This window comes from Rhinolophus hipposideros (genome assembly GCF_964194185.1).
Source record: "Rhinolophus hipposideros genome assembly, chromosome: 15".
Taxonomy (NCBI): Eukaryota; Metazoa; Chordata; class Mammalia; order Chiroptera; family Rhinolophidae; genus Rhinolophus; species Rhinolophus hipposideros.
The window spans coordinates 56,221,952-56,241,533 of NC_138061.1; the positions used below are offsets into that span (position 1 = coordinate 56,221,952).

The following is a 19,582-nucleotide window of genomic DNA, read 5'->3' on the forward strand; positions in this document are numbered from 1 at the left end:
CTACATTTTTAAAATACATTTTTAATTTTATTTATTTATTTTTTTAAAGATTTTATTGGGGAAAGGGAACAGGACTTTATTGGGGAACAGTGTTTACTTCCAGGCCTTTTTTCCAAGTGAAGTTGTTGTCCTTTCAGTCTTAGTTGTGGAGAGCGCAGCTCAGCTCCAGGTCCAGTTGCAGTTGCTACTTGCAGGGGGCGCAGCCCACCATCCCTTGCTGGAGGTCGAACTGGCAACCTTGAGGTTGAGAGGACGCTCTCCAACCAACTGAGCCATCCAGGAGCTCAGCGGCAGCTCAGTTCACGGTGCCGTGTTCAATCTTAGTTGCATGGGGCGCTGCCCACCATTCGTTGCGGGACTCAAGGAGTTGAACCGGCAACCTTGTGGTTGAGAGCCCACTGGCCCATGTGGGAATCGAACAGGCAGCCTGCAGAGTTAGGAGCACTGAGCTCCAACCACCTGAGCTATCGAGCTGGCCCACATTTTTAAACATAGCACATTTTGGGGCAGCTTGATAGCTCATTTGGTTAGAGCGCAAGCTCTGAGTAACAGGGTTGATGGTTCGATTCCCACATGGGCCAGTGAACTGCGCCTTCCACAACTACAGTGAAGACAACAAGCTGCCACTGAGCTCCCAGGCAGCTGGATGGCTCAGTTGGTTAGAGCGCGAGCTCTCAACAACAAGATTGCCTGCTCAATTCCTGCATGGGATGGTGGGCTGCGCCCCCCGCAACTAGATTGAAAACGGCAACTGGACTTGGAGCTGAGCTGCGCCCTCTGCAAATAAGATTGAAAGGACAACAACTTGACTTGGAACTGATGGGTCCTGGGAAAAAACACATTGTTCCCCAAAAAAGTCCTGGAAATACTCACTGTTCCCCAATAAAGTCCTGTTCCCCTTCCCCAATAAAATCTTTTTTAAAAAAAGTTAAAAAAATAAAAATAAAAAATAACACATTTTTACAAATAAAGAGATAATAGTGATTAATATTGATTCAAAAAGGGCTGTTAAAGGTAATTCCTTCATATTTCTATATTATCCCCACTAAGATAAAACTGATCAGGTAGGTAGATGAAATGTAGGAACATATCATTCAATCAATTTTCAGACAATGGTAGAGGAAGTGAAATAACTACTCTCAACAATAATGCAAAGTGCAGTTGTTAAATACCAACCACATTGGTCAACAATGTTTCTTAACATTTTTGGGAAATTTTCAAAACCCAATTCCTTTCTTCACTTAAAGGAAATAAAATCATTAGAAAGATATTCAAATCAATAAGCAAACAAAAAAGCTTCTATTTCCATAAGCTCTTCAGTAGAAAATAGCAATAAATCTAAAAGTACTACCCTGTTCACAAGGCCCTGGGCTTGCTGGAGACTGCCTAAGATTTGAAGGAGTTTCAAGTCATTTGTACGAGACTACCTGCCTTTGCAGTGACCAGAGTCCTGAACCCCCAGCTCTCTTGACTCAGGGGTCACAGAGAGGCCTCTCCGTGAAGCCTCTCCACGGAGAGGCTTCTCTAATCTCAGCCTCATTCTCTCTTACGCTCCTATCGGTTGGTCCATCTCTCCATATATTCCTTCTCCTTCTCTCCTCTATTTCTGCCCACCAATCCACTTCTTTAACTGGTCATAAAGTCTGTTGCAGAATATCATTACATCTTCCACTCTCAATAGAGTTCGATGCATAGTGGATTGCTTCACTGGCTAGGACGATACAGCTAGATAAATGTTTTGTTTCTAATATTGCCAAATTTTATCTAAGTAAGGTCAAGTAGATGAGTCCAAGAAAGTTAAGTATCTCCACATTTGTGGTATAATTGTCTTGGGGAAGGTGAACTACTGAGAAGTTCCGTTGACTCTGACAGACAGGGATAGACACGAGCCATAGGAGCTGTAAGAGGAAGGGCAGATCCTCACTCAAAGTTGGGGCTCTTGCAGCAGACACTTGCTGGGTGACTGTTTCACACCCACCTCAACACTTTGCAACTTCCCCTTAAGAATAAGCCAAATAACTGAAAAATGAAGATTCAGAAGCAATAAAGTTTTCAACAGTAATATCCATCTAAATGTTCTACCCCAGTATCAAGGATGGATAGAGACAGGTAGAGAATTTATTTGCCATGTCTATATTTAACTTTTTATCCCACACCCAAATAATTGACTTCTTTCCCTTTTTTAAATGTGTAGACTTGAGTCAAGACGCTAGAGTTAAGTTCTACATGGTAGAACTACAGGGGTGACTTAACTTAATTCAGAAACTCTCCATGAATTAAATTAGTCCAGAAGCCCTCTGGAACTTTCCCCTATCAAGTTTATCCTCCATGACCCATCCCCCAACTCTTACCAACATCTTCAGCTCCCCAATCCTGCTACCCAAAACCTACTTCAGTCAAAGGGTCTGCCTCTGACACTTCTTTACTCAGATACCTAGGTCTAAGTACAGAAAAATCACGTAATCACAAAACCAAATCAGATGGCAACATTGTAAATGCTTGGTCTCCAACTACATCTGGATACTCAATGTTACCAACCAAGTAATGCTGTTTCCCTGGTCAACTCTCTACCATTCTCCAAAACTACCATTTCAAACCTTCACCACTCTCCACACACCTCCTACCTCACCTCATTCTTGGAAGATGATTGTGGTCCCTACTTCATTCATAAAGAAGAAACAGTCACACAAGAACCACTTTCAACTTTGTGCCACGAAAACCTCTACACCCACATGTACCTGTGCCATCCTCTCCTCTTTCCTTGAATCAAAGATGTGCCCTAGCTGACTCTAGAAATCATCCCCTCTATTTCTTAACATCAACCACTTCCCCTCCCCTCCTTAAACAACAAAACAAAACAAAACAAAACAAAAAACTCCTGAGGCAGCTGGATGGCTCAGTTGGTTAGAGCGCGAGCTCTTAACAACAGAGTTGCCGGTTCGATTCCCACATGCACCAGCGAGCTGTGCCCTCTACAACTAGATTGAAGACAACGAGCTGCCACTGAGCTTTCGGAGGGGCAGCCAGATGGCTCAATTGGTTAGAGTGCCAGCTCTCAACAACAATTCCCGCATGGGATGGTGGGCTGCGCCCCCTGCAACTAAAGATTGAAAACAGTGACTGGATTTGGAGCTGAGCTGCGCCATGCGACTGATGGGTCCTGAAAAAACACACTGCTCCCCAATATTCCCCAATAAAAATTAAAACCCAAAAACAACAACAACAAAAAAAACTCCCTCCCTGAAAATCTCCTAGAAAGCATCACCTAAACTCACCATCTCCCCGGCTCTACCTCACCCCACCCATACTGCTCCCACCAAAGTCACCGATGGCCTTGAATGAGCACTTTGAAGTCCTGCTCTCACTCAACCAGCAACACATATGGTTGATCTCTGAGGTCTCACCCAGACACCCTCTCCCCCTGGCTTCCATGAGAGCACACTCTGGGTTTTCCTCCTACCTCACTGTTGCTGCTTCTACAGCAGAGAAGACACATACATAAAGATGAAAATATAAGGAAACCATACCTAAGTAACCAGAGATGGGGAGTTTTTCAACATTTGGGTTGTACCACACCGAGGTTAATACTGCTAATTCCAGTCTCCTCTGCACGCTCTTACTTGTCTCACCTGCTGAAACATGAGCTCCTCGGCTTTAAGTCTCTCCATTATTTCCTGCTCCCTCAGAGCAAGTTCTCTTTCACGCTCCAAGTCCACCATTTCTTTTTCTCTCTAGTATTGTTTAAAAACAATATCACATGACTCATTAGAGATAAAACCATTTGTGAAAACAATCTTGAAAGCATCTTAATCATCAAGAGTAGGGAAAAGGTTAAGCAAATTATAGCCTAGCCCTTTGAAAACTGTATAATAATTTGGGGAAATATGTGCTTTATTTGAATAAAGAGCACAGAACTAAAATTATTCATTGAGTATGATCATAATTATGTTTTTTAAAATCTACAGAGAAATCTGTAGAAAAAAGACTAAAGGAAATACCTAAAAATCTAAATAGAGGTCTTCTTCGGGAATTTTCTTCTTTTTACTTTACCATGTTGTCCACGTTTTTGTGTAACAAACATACTATTTTTATAACAGAAAGAAATAACATTGAATTTTTTTTTAAAGCAGACAAATTGGACCAATTATTTTACTCTAATTTCCTAAAAGAAGATTCATACTTACCAGTTTCTCCATGGTCACATTTTCCTTATACTTGTAAAGCCACAATGCTAAATATTCTATTGGATCCACTGGGCGAATTCTTGCTACTTCTGCAAGACCTTGAGTTAGACAAGCCCCAAGGTGCTTTTGAAGATATGCTGACTCCATTTCTAACTCCTAAGTTCTAAAAGATAAATGTTTTTGTATTAATGCAGGAAATTTTCAATTAAGGCACCATAAAAGTAGAGTCCAGAGAGGCTACTAGGTCATTACATCCTGTCACCAGTCATGGGCTCCCATCAGGGATGGCACAAGCAAGCTGGCCCCGGGAAATTTCCAATGGTTTCCAAAAAGGCTCCACAGAAGTCATTACAAATAATATAATTTCAAAATCCTGAAGGGGCCTCAAGCCCAAGAGTCAGAAAAGGAATACCATCATTATTGATTGTGAGAGGACTATATGCCAAGCAAGGCGTCTCACTTAATCCTCATAACACACCTGAAAAATGGCTATCAACATACCGTGGGCTCTAACTATACTGAACCATCCTGCCCTTCTGCTGACCACATCCTGCATGTTTCCATCTCCATGACGTGTGTACACAGTGATGCCTCACTATCTCTCAGCTTGGAAAGTATCTCACCTTCAAGATGTCAATCACCTCCCATTCCCTGAGCTTTCCCAGGCTATGCAAACAAGTCCCTCCTTCCCCAAGCCGCTCACACAGCACTTGTCACCCTAGCTGAGGATTATTTGTGTATGCACACGTCTGTCCTCCCACTAGAAGACAAGCTCCTCTAGCTCCTCAAGGAGTATTTTAATCACAAGGCTGATACAGCTGGCTTTCCATCATGGCAAGTGAATGAATTTCTTCACTCTCTCAGTAATGTGGCAGCCTGTTAGTTATGAAGATGGACAGGAATAACCTTACACCAGACTTTTTCTTTTTTTTTTTAAAGAATGACATGAATCAACCACTGTATCTCAGATGCTTTGAAAAAGCTGATCATCCTCAAATCACCCTTATGGAATCCAGACTCTTCTAGAGATATATTCTGAGTACAGTATATGTACACTGAGTACCTAGCATGTCAGGTATGAGCAATTATAGGGGGTAGAATGTCAGTGTGTCTAGACCTCTCCCTGGACAAACGCACCTAACATTCTGCTGAAAATTTTAAACACAATGACTAGAGGGTATTATGATAAGTTGAAATAAATCAGATAGAAAGACAAAAACCATATGGTTTTACTTATATGTGGAATCTAAAAACAAAACAAAACAAAAACAGACTCATGTAAAGAGATCAAACTGATGGTTGCCAGAAGGGAGGGGAGTGGGGGGATGGGTGAAAAAGGTGAAAGGAAACATAGTCAATAATACTGTGATAACTTTGTATGGTGACAAATGAGTACTAGACTTAGTTAGTATGGTGATCACATTATAAGGTATATAAATGTTGAGTCACTACATCATACACCTGAAATTAACATAATATTGTATCCCAACTGTACTTTAATTTTTAAAAAATGACCTTCTGAGATTCATCTGTAGACCCCAATACTGCTCTCTTTCATGCTATGGTGGTGAAGAGTACAAAATGGTATAATCCCTATAGAGAGGAATTACACAATATCTAGAAAATGACATCAATTTTGACCCATCAATCTCACTTCTAGGATCCTTTCTTGCAAAAATCTGAAGTAGCCATACTGAAATACCATCCAAATGTTCATCATTAAGGGATTGATGAGGTATAGCAACACAGTGGATGACTGTGAAGATACAAAAGAGAATGAGGAAGATCTCTAGGACATAGTATGAAGGGGAAAAAAGCAAGGTGCAAAAATTGTATATAGTATGCCATCTTTTGTACTAGCAACAGCAGTGGGGAAAGGAATATGTATGTATGAGGTCGGACAATTAAGTTCACAAACTCATCCTAGAAAAAGTGCTCTATACCTCATTGCTGCATACCACAATGGTCACCTTCGAAATACTCCCCTTGGGAAGCTATGCACCGATGCCAGCACCTAGTCCACCCTTCAAAGCAATTTTGGAACTCTTTTTCTGGAATGGTCATCAGAGCTGTCGTCTTATTACCCTTGATGTCCTGAATGTCATCAAAATGTCTTCCTTTCAATATTTCCTTTATCTTCAGGTAAAGAAAGAAGTCACTGGGGGCCAGATCAGGTGAGGAGGGAGGGTGTTCCAATACAGTTATTTGTTTACTGGCTAAAAGCTCCCTCCCAGACAGTGCCGTGTGAGCTGGTGCATTGTCGTGATGCAAGAGCCATGAATTGTTGGCAAAAAGTTCAGGTCGTTTTCCTCTTTTTCACGCAGCTTTTTCAGAACTTCCAAAAAGTAAACTTGATTAACAGTTTGTCCAGTTGGTACAAATTCATAATGAATAATCCCTCTCATATCAAAAAAGGTTAGCCACATCATTGCAACAAGTTGGAGAATTTAATTGCCCGACCTCGTATGTGTGTATAAATAAATGGAATCATAAAAACCAAAACTCTAAAAACTGGAAAAAAACAAACCTGATTCTCTATCAAGCTGGCACTGTTGTCTTAACCACACAAAGAAAAGAATTATTACAACTGCGGTTGGAACACAATATCTTCACTGCATTTCAATGGGATATACTCTAACGACAAAAATAACTACATTGACATATGTCAATGTAAGATAAAAAAGGCTATCTTATTGCTCCTGTTGCTCCTCCAGAAAGATAATGCAGGGGGAGGAGGACCGTGGTCCCTAACTGAAAAACCTCTGGCCTAAAGGTAGGGCCTCATCCAGAGTTGTCTCAGATCTACGGCCCGCTCCTGCATGGCATTAGCAGGGGGACCCAGGTGGGAGCTCATTACCTCGGTTGGCATGTTTCCTGTCCATGAAATGGTGATAACACCCATCTCACGAAGGTGTTGTAAGCAATGGGTTTTTTTTTGTTTTTTTTTCCATTTAGAAAGCCCCTTCCCACAGAAACAACTGCCTCAAGCATGGATAAGTTGTCACAAGAAACAGAAAGAGGTCCCTCACCCATGCCTGGGAGAAAGCCAGCCAGCCTAGTAGGAAAGTGGGGGCCATCCAGGTAGGGCGGCCAAATTCAGCAAACAAAAGGACAGTACGCCCCGTTAAATTTGAATGTCAGATAAACAACGAACGACTTTGTATTATACTACACTTATACCAAAAAGTTATGCCTTATTTCTCTGAAATGCAAATTTAACGAGGCGTCCCGTATTTTAGGTGGCAATCCTCCTCCACTCGGGGCGCTGGGGTTCCCCTCCCCCCCCCCCCGCCGGCCGACGGGCTCCCCTCCCCCCCGCCCTCCGCGCCGCCCACTGCGGACGAGGAGGGAGCCCGCCCCACAGGCGCCTGCCGAGCCCCGCGCTGAACTAACCCTCGCTGGGCTCGGGGAGCCGGGCACCGCCTGAGCCCTACACCACTCCGGTGCCCAACGGCCCACACCGCCCGCGCAGCCACACCCCAGCCAACCCCGAAGGCCCGTCTCCCGAGAGGCGCCTGCGCGCTCACACGCACGCCTGGCGCACGCGCCTACCCTCAACCTGCGAGTAGCGTCCCGTCGCTAGGCAACGAGCGCGCTGGCCTGGGGTGGGAATGGAGGCGCTCGCAAAGCACCGGCTGGTGAGCTGAGAGAGGAGGGTCGGGGCGTGGGGGACGCGCCGCAGAGAGGAGGGGGCTCGAGCGCGGGTGAGCCGAGGAGCGCGGGAGAGAGGGCGAGAACGCGCGGCGGGTAGGACTGGGGGCCAGGATAGGTGAGGAGAGACTTGCAACTATGAGGCTGTGAGGAGGGACCTTGAAAACAGGAATCGAGCGGGACCGGTAGGCGCGCGCGCCCTGGGAGCGGTAAGGGGGCGGAGGGGTCGTGGAGAGGAGACGCAAAGGGCTACCTGTCTGTGAATGGGGGCAGACCCCCCACGACCCCCGGGCCACAGTAGACAATCACTGCAAGTTCGATGGCCTGGTATTTTCACGACTTCACACCTTTGCACGTGCTGGTCACTTCTGCTTGGTGGCTTTTAGAACCAGCTCAGGCGCTCTCACCTCCCGGAAGGCATCCATCCTCTGCGAGGTCAGAGCCATTACAGTTTTCTCTGGCCTGGTCTTGTGCCCAATACTCTGTTAGTATATCCCGGGAGTGTTCTGTTTTAATTCATGTGCAGGGCAGGCAGCACTGGGCAGAAGATGCCTCACTAAACACTGGCTAAGGTAGGAAGTGCCAGAGTGGGCGCTGACTGAAGGGACCATGAGCTTATGTGGGGACAGAGCCAGGAGTGCAGTTTCCAGGCTCTCGGCCTCACGTGGAAAGGTGCTGGCTCAGGTAGCAAATGGCCATCAATTGTGATTGGATGGCCATCAGCTGTGGCTAGTTGGCCATCAGCTGTAACCAGTGAGCCATTGGCCACTGATACAACTGCTGTGGCTACGCTAACAGAAAATGGGGGCTAGCGAGAAGATGGTGGCTGAGCTAGCAAGAGCGGATTGCAGTTAGCACAGTGGAGTGCAGCTAGCAGGGCGGATTGCAGTTAGCAAATGGGATTGGTTGGTTGACAGAGAAGTGGACAGCAGGTTGCAGGACGTGTGGATCCTGTTTCCTGTGTCTCCAACCGAGCCGCCAGCGAGAATATAGTGGTATGACTCCCCTATCTATGGCCCCATATGTGTTCCTTTTTGGCCTCACCATGTCCTGCGTTCTTGTGTGTGGAGAGGGACCAGAGACGCCACCTGAAACCCTGCATGACAGCTTGTCTGGGTGGGCTCACAAGCATCAGAGCCCTGGCAGATGAAGAAGTATTTACTGAGCACACACTGTGTGCCTAGCACTGGGAATAGAGTGTAAACAACTTCCATGCTTATTGCTCTGCCTACTGAGTGCAAGGCCATGAACCAGGGGGACCCCAGTGTATGCACACCCTCTGAAGAGCTCTGGGAGATTCCAAACAATAGCCCCCTCCGCTTTGGTGAGTGTGCCAGGAGTTGGTCGGGAGTGGGCTATTAAAGTCCCCTTTGCTCCCTCCCTCTCCAGGCCGTACATTGTGGCCCTGTTATTGTGGCTCTGTGGCTCTGCTGTCTTTGCATCAAATCTTAGTAACTGTCAGATCAACATATTTCATTGAGACCATTGTTGAAAATGTGCAATTTGGAGCAGATGCTTCCTCCAGAAAGGGTGACAGCCACCCAAGGACCGGAAGTGAAGAGGCTTCCTGGGAATGCAAAATTGGTAATTCGACTCTCTGGGAAGGGCAGTTCTACACTGATAAAAGCAAAGTAGACCTGTGACTTCGAATCACCTGGGGATTTTGTTAAACTGTAGACTGAATCATTAGGCCTGGTATGGATGGGCCTTGAAAATCTGCATTTCAGCAAGCCCCCAGGTGGTGCAAGCCCCCAAGGGATGTAGAAGGTAGTTTATCCAAGTGCATTGGTTCAGGTGGGCCGCAGATTAGCAGAATGAGACAACGTACACCCCTGTCTCCAACTTCACCACTGTCCTTATGGGAGAGGAGGAAACTTTACCCTCAGGGTTTTTTCAGCTGGTCTAATAATCAATTAGATATGAGACAGACGAAGAGATGTTCAGTAATTAGAAGTTTTCCCTGCCCTACCAATTGGTCAAAAAGTGTTATTTCTGATAACCTCTTATTATGGGCAAGGCACCTAATTCAAGTTCTAGGTAGTTAAGGGGGAAGGGCGGAAGTTTCTCTTGAGCCCACAGGGTCTTGGTTGCCTTCAGCTCAAAACAGTCTGCATGCCACAGAGGCACATCTTGGGGTGACTCGTTCTGAACCCTTATACCCCAAACTTAGTGACTTCAAGCACATGTTTATTCTTTTAAAGTTTTTGAAGTCAGAAATCTAAAATGAGTCTTACAGGGCTAAAACCAAGGGCTCGTTCCTTCTAGAAGCTCTAGAGGAGAATCCATTTCCTCTCCTTTTCCAGCTTCTAGAAGCTACCTACTTTCCTTGGCTCATGGCTCCGAATCACATCACCTTTTTCTCCCTCTGTTTTGTCATCACATCTCCTTCTCTGTCTGATCTAACTGTGTCCCTCTTATAAAGACCCTTGTCATTATATTGGGCCTGCCTGGATAATTCGGATAATCTCCCTAAATCAAAAGTCTTAATTGAATCACAAATGCAAAGTCCTTCCATATAAGGTAAGATACATTCCAGGTTCCAGGTATTAGGACTTAGACACTTTTGTGAGCCATTTTTCATCCCTGTCACACTGTGTATTTCCTTAAATGAAGGACATTTTCTTACTCATATTTCAACTACCAAAACCAGGAAATTTGACTTTGATGCAATTCTATTACATAGTCTACAATTCATATTCAGTTTATCCAATTTTCCTAACAATGTCCATTATAGAATTTTCTTTTTTTTTCCTGGTCCAGATCCAATCAAGGATCATGTATTGCATGCCTACTTAGGCTCTTTTAATCTGGAATGACTCCTCCTCTTTTTTTGTCTTTCATGACCTTGGCATTTTTAAGAGTACAGGTCAGTTGTATATGTCTCTCAATTTAACTTTATTTGATGTTTCCTCAATCAGATTCAAGTTTTGCATTTGGGGCAGGAATCCACAGAAATGTATTATGTCCCACTAAGAAGTGTATCACATCAGGAGACACACTATGTCACTTTGCCCCTTATTGGTGATGTTTACTTTGATCCTTTGGTTAAAGTTGTGATGGCCAGGTTCTATCACTGTAAAGTTTCTGTATTTCCCTTTGGAAGTAATACATAATTTGTTGGGGAGAAACTTTGAGACTATATAAATATCCTCTTCCTTGTCAAATGTTCTCTGAGTTTTAGCCTTCACTGATAATTCTGGCTTGATTCAGTTATATTATGGTAGTCACAGTATGGTGATTTTTTAAAAAAAACTCCATTCTTTCCACATTTATTAGTTGGCATTCTACTTTAAGAAAGAACTTACTGTATATCACATTACGAACTTATTTATTCTTATGTGGATTCATGGATTCTTATTTTACTCCAAGGAGTCCTGATTTCTCTTAAGTGGTGACAGCTATTTAAGGAGAAGTTCTGAATGCTTAGTGTGCTCGCGGCTACTGAGGTGTTTTTGCTTCCAGGCCTTTGCAATGGGAAGAGCTAGGAAATATATATATTTTTCTATACTCATATCTATCTATCAATCATCTATCCATCCGTCTTTAAACTGAAAAATGCCTCCAGAAAATGTTGATTGTGTCGTGGCATGTAATTAACCTCTGGTCATTCACAAAAGGTGAAAGCATTCACAGACTCTACTACAAAGGAAGTTTTTATTGAAATTAGGGCAGAGAGAGAATGCCCATGGCAGTGTCCAAAGATGATTGCTGCCACAGGTTGTAAGAAGAGAAACACTAGCATGGTGGCGGTGGAGTGAGGTGTGTGTGTCACTGGGGTAGTCTAGAATCTGAGAGTGGGCAGCTGCCCCTAACTTCAGGTTAGCTTTTTCTTATGTAGCAAAGGTGGAGTAGGTTAGGCAGGTGTGGGGACAGAGCCCCAGAAAGAAGTTTCCAGGCTCTCGACCTCACATAGAAAGGTGCTGGCTCAGGTAGTGAATGGCCATTGACTATGATTGGATGGCTATAAGCTGTGGCTAGTTGGCTGTCAGCTGTAACCAGTGAGCCATTGGCCACTAATATAACTGCCGTGGTTACGCTAGCAAAAAAATGGGGGCTAGCAAGAGCGGACAGAAGGTCACACGTCGTGTGAACCCAGCCTCCAGTGAGACCATAGTGGTACGACTTCGCTACTATGGCTCCATGGGTGTTCCATTTTGGCCTCGCCATGTCCTGTGTTCTTTGTGGGGAGTGGGAGCTGAGACCCCAAGTGACAGCAGGTCCAAGGGCTGACATCCTTCCTGGGGTCTGGTCTGTTTAAAGACAATATTATCTCCGGACTGGGACGCGGCCATCGAGGCCTGGGACTTTAATGCGTCACCAGTAAAAACTGTGAGGGAGTTCTCAATTGGATTCCGGTGTCCGGGCGCCTGAGGATTAAGGAATTGCCCTTTCCAGGTTGGGATTCTGTTGATTAAATGGATTAAGGAGGTATGGGTAGCCTTGAGAAAGGGAACAATCAGAGTTTTTCAATTAATCAGTGAGGGGAGAAACAAGGAGAAAACAGCTGAATATCAGGATGGATCAAACTGCAAACAAACTAAGTGTAATTACAGGTGGCTGGATAGTGAACTATGTGGTGAGTTAAACTGCAAATGAGCTAAGTCTACTACATTATTGATTCCCTAAATTTCACCCTTACAGATTGGATCTGAGCTTTTATTAGTCACTTTATCATTAGCTCTTTTGGAGTTAAAAATATGTAAACTTCAGGAATATGGAGTTGGTGAGGAATAGGCCAGATTTTAGGGCATTTCGTATCACGATATTCCACTGTAATAGCTAATATTTATTAAGCACTTACTATATGCCAGGCTAAGTGCTTTACACGCATTTATTATCTCCTTTAATCCTCATAATTACGAGGCACATACTTTTGTTCTTCTGTTCTACAGATGAGAAAACCAAGGCTCACAGAAACTGGTGACTTGCTGAAGATCACACAGCTAATAAATGGCAGAAGCAGGAACTTGGTCTGTCTGATCCCAGAGTCTGTATTCATACTGCTGCACTGTACTGCCTCTCCTCACTGTAGTCTAATGCAGGCTACACTGCCTCCAGCTCTTGAAATCTGAATAATAGTGAATCAGCTCAACCTAAAGTAGTTTCTTGCTTAAGCAGTAGAGAAGAATATGGTGTTTAGTGCTGGTAGAGCCCCTGACCAGCAGTAGCTACAATGCCCAGCATTTCCCATCCCTCTCCTCCCCAGGGCTTCTCAGTGGTCCCTTGTGAAATAAATAAGCCTATCTTATCTAGGTCATAGATGACGATAGCTCCCAACCTCACAAGAGCACAGCTTGCTGGGTGTTCAGCCCCTTCAGGACCCATGCCTTCTCCGTTATTTTCTCTCCACTCAAGGGTAGAAATGTGTGGGTAACTGGAGGCCTTAGCCACCCTTAACCACCAATCTGTCAAGCTCCTGTCAGGCCTGATGACCCCTAGGACCTATTATTATCTGACCTAGGATAATTTCTACCCTTGAGTGGAGAGGAAATAACTGAGAAGGCATGGGTCCCGAGAGGGGCTCTGAGCACCCAGCAAGCTGTGCTATTGTGAGGTTCGGAGCTATAGTCTCTATGACATAGGTGAGATAGGCTTATTTATTTCACAAGGAACCACTGAGAAGCCCCGGGGAGGAGAGGGATGGAAAATGCTGGGCATTATAGCTACTGCTGGTCATCGGCTCTGCTAGGATAGCTGGACAGCTTTAGAAGAAAGTCCACTTTAGTGTAAGAGCTATTGGTGTGTATGTATTTATTTTTTGGTGAAGGGTGGGATCCAGAAACGTCTCATGGAATGTGTTTATTTTTAAAATCAAATTAGATTTGTAAAATAGTGTGACTCTGTTTTGATATGTCCCAAGCCCACAAGATGGAAACTGACTACCTGAAGAGGTGCTTTGGAAATTGCCTGGCCCAGGGACTGGCAGAGGTGGCGAAGATTCGGCCCAGTGACCCCATAGAGTACCTGGCTCACTGGCTTTATCATTACAGGGAAATCACTAAAACAAAAGAAAAGGTGGGTGTGTATGTGCACTGGGTGGGCTTGGGGGAGGGCTTTCCAGCTTTGCCAGAGTAGTTTGAAATCCAAGGCAGGATTCTGGAGCTGTCCTGGGGAGTTTCTTGATTTATTCAGCTCGTGAGGGTAGCTTAGGCCCAGATATGCTAGAAGGGCAGGGAGCCTGGGAGAGGCTAAAGAAGGAATCCAGCTCACAGGAGTGATAGAATTTGTGGGTTTGGAGCTACTAGCAGGCTAAAGCTAGTTACAAAAGCAGACTCAGGAAGCCTGATGGGCCTGAGGCCAGTCCCAGTGAGAGGGGCCCTTTGTACATGCTTCTGATTCAACTTTGTCACATCGCCCCAGGATAGACAAGAGAAGATCCAGCTGAAGGAAGAGGATGACAATAACCTCAAGGAAACCCAAATGGCAGAAATGCTGAAGCAAGAAGAATGTCAGATTCAACAGAAGTGTGCAGAGTCACAAGGTAGGGAGAAAAAACCCAGCATTGGCCACACACATCCCAGTGATGGATTCTAGGTAGTCCATCGTCACCCTGACCACCATGCAAAACACACTGAAGCCCCCATTAGCCTACTTTTTCCTCCATGTTCATATGTTTCTATATAAACCAATCTTATTGACATGACATGACAATCTTTGCCAATAAGATCATTGTCAATGAAAAAGAAAATGTTTAAAGGCAATTCCATTGCCTTTGAGAAGGAATTTAGAGTTTAGGAAATACCTTTGATGTTACTGGTTTAAAACAAATCAGATTTACAAATAATCTAATCTGTCACTTGGAACAAATATATTTTTATACAAGATCCTTTGAGCCCTTTTCAGAAATTATTCAGTATTTTTCAGAATCCAAATATGGTTATAAGTATATACTTCAGGTATATTATTTTATTTATTATATACTACTTACTTATTTATTATATGCTATTTATTTATGCATAAGCCATAGATACCACCTCAGTGATGCTGTAATAGTGGTCATAAATTATTAACTTGGAATAGTTGGAGACAACTGAGCATTCATTGGTCTGACAGGCATCCCTTTCCTATCCCATAATTTTTGCCACAATCTTCTGATAAAGGTGTTGTTTCGCGTTTCCTACAAAGGACATGCTATCTGGACAGAGAATTGACTCACTGGGCTTGGTATGTGACATCTTCATAACTGTCACTCTATCCCATGCATTAAAATCTTTAATGCAGTTTTATACAATTAACTAGCTTTTGCTAGTTTCCAAAGCCCATTTTGATGAGACATGAAAATATTAAGTTTATTTACATGTATACAAATATGCTCAGCTTTCCTCATAAACAAGTAATAGATTTTTTTAAGTCTGGATGTTTTATAAATAAATCAAAACAAAGATTGTTTCATGCTATTGTTAGACAATAGCCTAAGTGAGCCCTCCCTTCGGCATATTCTTAGAATAGTTGTTGGGAGAGGGTAGAGGTGAGATCATTAGGCAAAAGTTGGCATCACGTTGCTGCCCACTCAAATCGTTTTCTGACAACATACTGTACTGTTAATAGAAATAGAAATATATAAGGCAGGGAGAGACTCCCAAAACCCCACCCTGGTTTTATGGTGCTCTTATTAAAGAAAACTTCGTTCACATCAATATTTTTGAATTGTCCCTTTGTGTTGCACTCAAGAGGTTTTATGTCCTGTGGCAATATCCCTTAGCAAGAAACACATGAGTAAAATGTATGCTATTCTTTGTCCAAGTGTGAGACAAAGTCAGTTGTAAGGGAAGATGGAAAATGAGAGTCAGCATGATGCCTGCACTATGTGCAAGTTCTCAGTTTTAAGAAAGAGTTCATGTCCGAGTTGTGGTTATGATTCCCTTTGTCAGAGGGAAATAGAGAGAACCCAACAGTGATATAAAACAAAGCTGAATTTATTGCTTACTTGGCCAGGGAGAGCCATGTCATTTAACTGCAAGTTACTGTGCTAGTATAAATTGAAAGCTAGATAAAGGGCAAAGAGGTGGAGGTACATCACGTTAGACAAGATTCTAAGTTCTGGTTTCTTGGTGGCTAAAGGTGAATTGCAAATTATTCCTTGTTATTGATCACCTTCAGATTTTGTGTCACTGGTGCTATAAAACCTGGTCTTAAACAGACCCAGGATGGGTTGCAGAAGATTTCAGCAGACCTGCTGATTTCTCTGACGGGCCTATACACACATAGTCAAAGCTTTACAAGATTTTTAAAAATATCTTTGAACCACCATTGCTTGCTTATACCTTAGAAAGTCTTTGAGTCACCCAGATTGAATACTACTGGTCCAGTGGATATGTCAAAAGAGGAGTAGAAACAGAGCACTATGTGTGGTAGAGGTCATATCCAATTATGGCAATCAAAAAGTGATTCACAGAGGAGGTGGCATGTGAGTCAGACCTAGAAGAAAGCTGGCTTAAGTTGCCCTTGTCTTGGTTTCTCTACATTAAGCAGAGGCATATTTGAGCAAGTAAACCATAATTCTGTTTCTAAATCTGAAAGCAATCCCTTTGTTTATAAAGATCTGAGCCATATAAATGTATTAGAAATGCATTTCTATAGAATTAGTACACATATATGCTGCATAGACTCATAGCACTTTGAAGTTAGAGGGGTCTTAGAGGTTATGTGGGTAATCTTCACAGACTTCTCAGCAGTGCCCCACGGAGTCCATTGCAGAATGCTCTCCTGCGGCTTCTGGGCAAAGAGGGAGGTAGAGGTGTCCAGTACAGTTTAAGCTCCAAGGATTCTAACCTCAACTGGGGACTGAAATTACATGGACATTAGACTGCTTGTTATTGCCTCATAGGTCACTGAGACGATGTTTATTTTTCAATCTTTTTCCCTCTGTACCTCAGTTTGGATGATTTCTATTGATCTGTCTTCAAGTTTACTGACCCTTTCTTCTGCAATATCTGATACCCTATTTAGAAATTTGGTGAATTTTTTTCATTTTGGATACTGTACTTTTCAATTCTAAAATTTCTATTTCCAATTGTTTTCTACTGATATACCCTATCTTTTCACTCATTATGTTCATTTTTCTCCTTTTAACTTTTGAAAGTATTTGTAATAGCTGTTTTAAATCTTTGTCTGCTAATTCCATCATCTTTGTCATTTTGGGGTCTCTTTCTATTAAATGCTTTCTAGATTATGGTTCACATTTTTCTACTTCATTACATGTCTGGTAATTATTATATGGATGCTGAGTATTGTAGATGATACTTTGTAGGAGTCTAGATTGTGTTTTCCTTTAACAGGTGTTGAGTTTTGTTCTGGCAAGCAGTTAAATTATTGCTGAGTTAAGCAGTTAAATTATTGCTGAAAAATCTTGATCCTATCAGATTTTTGTTTTATGCTTTGCTACAGCATGTCTGTTTCCATTTTGTCTTTAGTCTTGGGTGTGAAAATGGCAATATTGTGTTCTTGCCATACCAAGTGTGTTTTAGACTCTGCTACTGACTTTTTTGCTTTTTTGTTCTCTATTTAGCCGCTGATATCTGTAGCTAGTTCCACAAAGACCATCATCATGCCAGAGAACACAAAACCCCTTGAAAAGGAGGTCTTGAAGCAGGAATCTCTGCCAGGTACTTCCAATATGCTTCCAGGAATGCCTCAACAGAACGTTCTTCTGACTCATTTGGACAGACTGAGTGGAATGTTGAAACACACAGGGAGTAAATTACTAGGCTTTACAGCATGAAAGTGCTCCCAAAACGCATCATGGCTCCAAATCTCCTTCTTAGGTTATCAGAATCATGAGCATCATGAGTTTAATGATGCCTCTGTCAAAGCTGCAAATCTAGAAAATGGCCATCTAGAAAAGCTCTGAAGTAAACATGATAATTATGTGGATTAAACCAAGATTTGAGGGGCTGTGGAAGGGGCAGTGTCTGCAGGGACTCTCCACCCCAAGTCCTGATGTGATAGCCATGAAAAATCCTTAATCATGTGAAAATTTGAACTAGTTATAGGATAAAATAAACTCATAATAAGGATTTAAAGTAAGTAAACTGATGATACTTTTTCCTCTTGTTTTATCATTTTTTGGCGACTAGACAGTGAAAACATAGTCATCTCATGTGTTCCTGTCTTACCTTTAGCTGAACTTTGCAGTCAGGCCCCTCAGAATGTTACACATGTCCTAGAGTATACCTGTATCATCGACTATAGGTATTTTGAAACAGCTCTAGTGTCAGTAAAAGTCAAAGGTTTGAGCATTTAAAACATTTATTTTCTACATACAAATATCACTCGAATATCATCTACAAGGTCTGACAATTAAGTTCGCTAACTTGTTGCAACGATGTTGCTAACCTTTTTTTGATATTAGAGGGGTTATTCATTATGAATTTGTAGCAACTAGACAGTTAACCAAGTTTACTATTTGGAGGTGCTGAAAAGGCTGCGTGAAAAAGTTAGACGACCTGAACTTTTTGCCAACAATTCATGGCTCTTGCATCACAACAATGCACCAGCTCACACGGCACTGTCTGTGAGGGAGTTTTTAGCCAGTAAACAAGTAACTGTATTGGAACACCCTCCCTACTCACCTGATCTGGCCCCCACTGACTTCTTTCTTTACCCAAACATAAAAGAAATATTGAAAGGAAGACATTTTGATGACATTCAGGACATCAAGTGTAATATGACAATAGCTCTGATGGCCATTCCAGAAAGAGTTCCACAATTGCTTTGAAGGGTGAAGTAGGCACTTGTGTAGGTGCACAGCTTCCCAAGGGGAGTATTTCGAAGGTGACTATAGTGATATTTAGCAATGAGGTATGTAGCACTTTTTCTAGGATGAGTTTGCGAACTTAACATTATTAGTCGTTAGAGAAATGCACATTAAAATCCCAATGACACCTCATTACACATCTTTCAGAATGGCTAAAGTTAAAAAATAGTGACACCAGCAAATGCTGTCGAGGATGAGAACTAGATAACTCATACTTAGCTTGTGGGGAAGTAAAATTCTACACTTACTCTGGAAAATAGTTTGACAGTTTCTTATAAAACTTAACACGCCACTGCCATATAAGCCAGCAGTTGTTCCCTTGGGCACTTGTCTCAGAAACATTAAAAACATGTTCACACATAAACCTGTATACAAGTGTTTATAAAAACTTTATTCAGAATAGGCAAAAACTGGAAATAACTCAGATAATGCTTCAGTGGGAGAAGAGTTAAAGAAACTGTGGTACGTCCATACCATGGAATACTACTCCACTCAGCAATAAAAAGGAATGAACTATAGATACAGAGCAACTTGGATGAATGTGAAGGAAATTATGCTGAGTGGAAAAAGCTAATCCCAAAAGGTTACATATTATATGATTCCACTTATATATTAATATTAATAACATTCTTGAAATGACAAAGTTACAGAGATGGAGCCTAGATTAGTGATCGCCAAGGTTTAGGGAGAGGGGTTGGGGAAGGAAGGAGATGGATGTGGTTATAAGAAGGCAACAATAGGGATTCTTGTGATGAAACTATTTCATATTTTGATTATGGTGGTGGATACACAAACCTATATATCTGCAAAACATTGCTTAGAATTAAATACACAGAGATACACAAATAAGTACAAGTAAACTGGGGAAATCTAAATCAGATTGGTGAATTTATCAATGTCAGTATCATAGTTCTATAGTTTTGCAAGACATTGCCATTTGGAGAAAGTAGGTGAAAGGGACATGGGATCTCTATATATTATTTCACACAAA

At 42.5% G+C, this 19,582-nt stretch overlaps 2 protein-coding genes across 3 annotated transcripts in view; one reads left to right on the forward strand and one right to left on the reverse strand.

The window, feature by feature from the left end:
* Positions 1-4,331, reverse strand: part of DYDC1 (DPY30 domain containing 1) — a gene marked incomplete at its 5' end in the record, with an annotated part of 39,153 nt that extends 34,822 nt beyond the window's left edge. For both annotated transcript variants that reach the window (XM_081074323.1, XM_081074324.1), the window contains 2 exons: positions 3,630-3,731; positions 4,185-4,331. In XM_081074323.1, the coding sequence (XP_080930449.1) occupies positions 3,630-3,731; positions 4,185-4,331 (249 nt within the window). The remainder of the gene's footprint in view (positions 1-3,629; positions 3,732-4,184) is intronic.
* A 3,360-nt stretch (positions 4,332-7,691) lies between these two features.
* On the forward strand, positions 7,692-18,075 carry DYDC2 (DPY30 domain containing 2). Its single transcript, XM_081074731.1, is given in 5 exon segments — positions 7,692-7,822; positions 13,696-13,850; positions 14,196-14,315; positions 17,344-17,476; positions 17,479-18,075. Coding segments are annotated over 4 exon segments (456 nt in total). The 5' UTR covers positions 7,692-7,822; positions 13,696-13,703; the 3' UTR covers positions 17,535-18,075.
* The last annotated feature ends 1,507 nt before the right edge of the window (positions 18,076-19,582 follow it).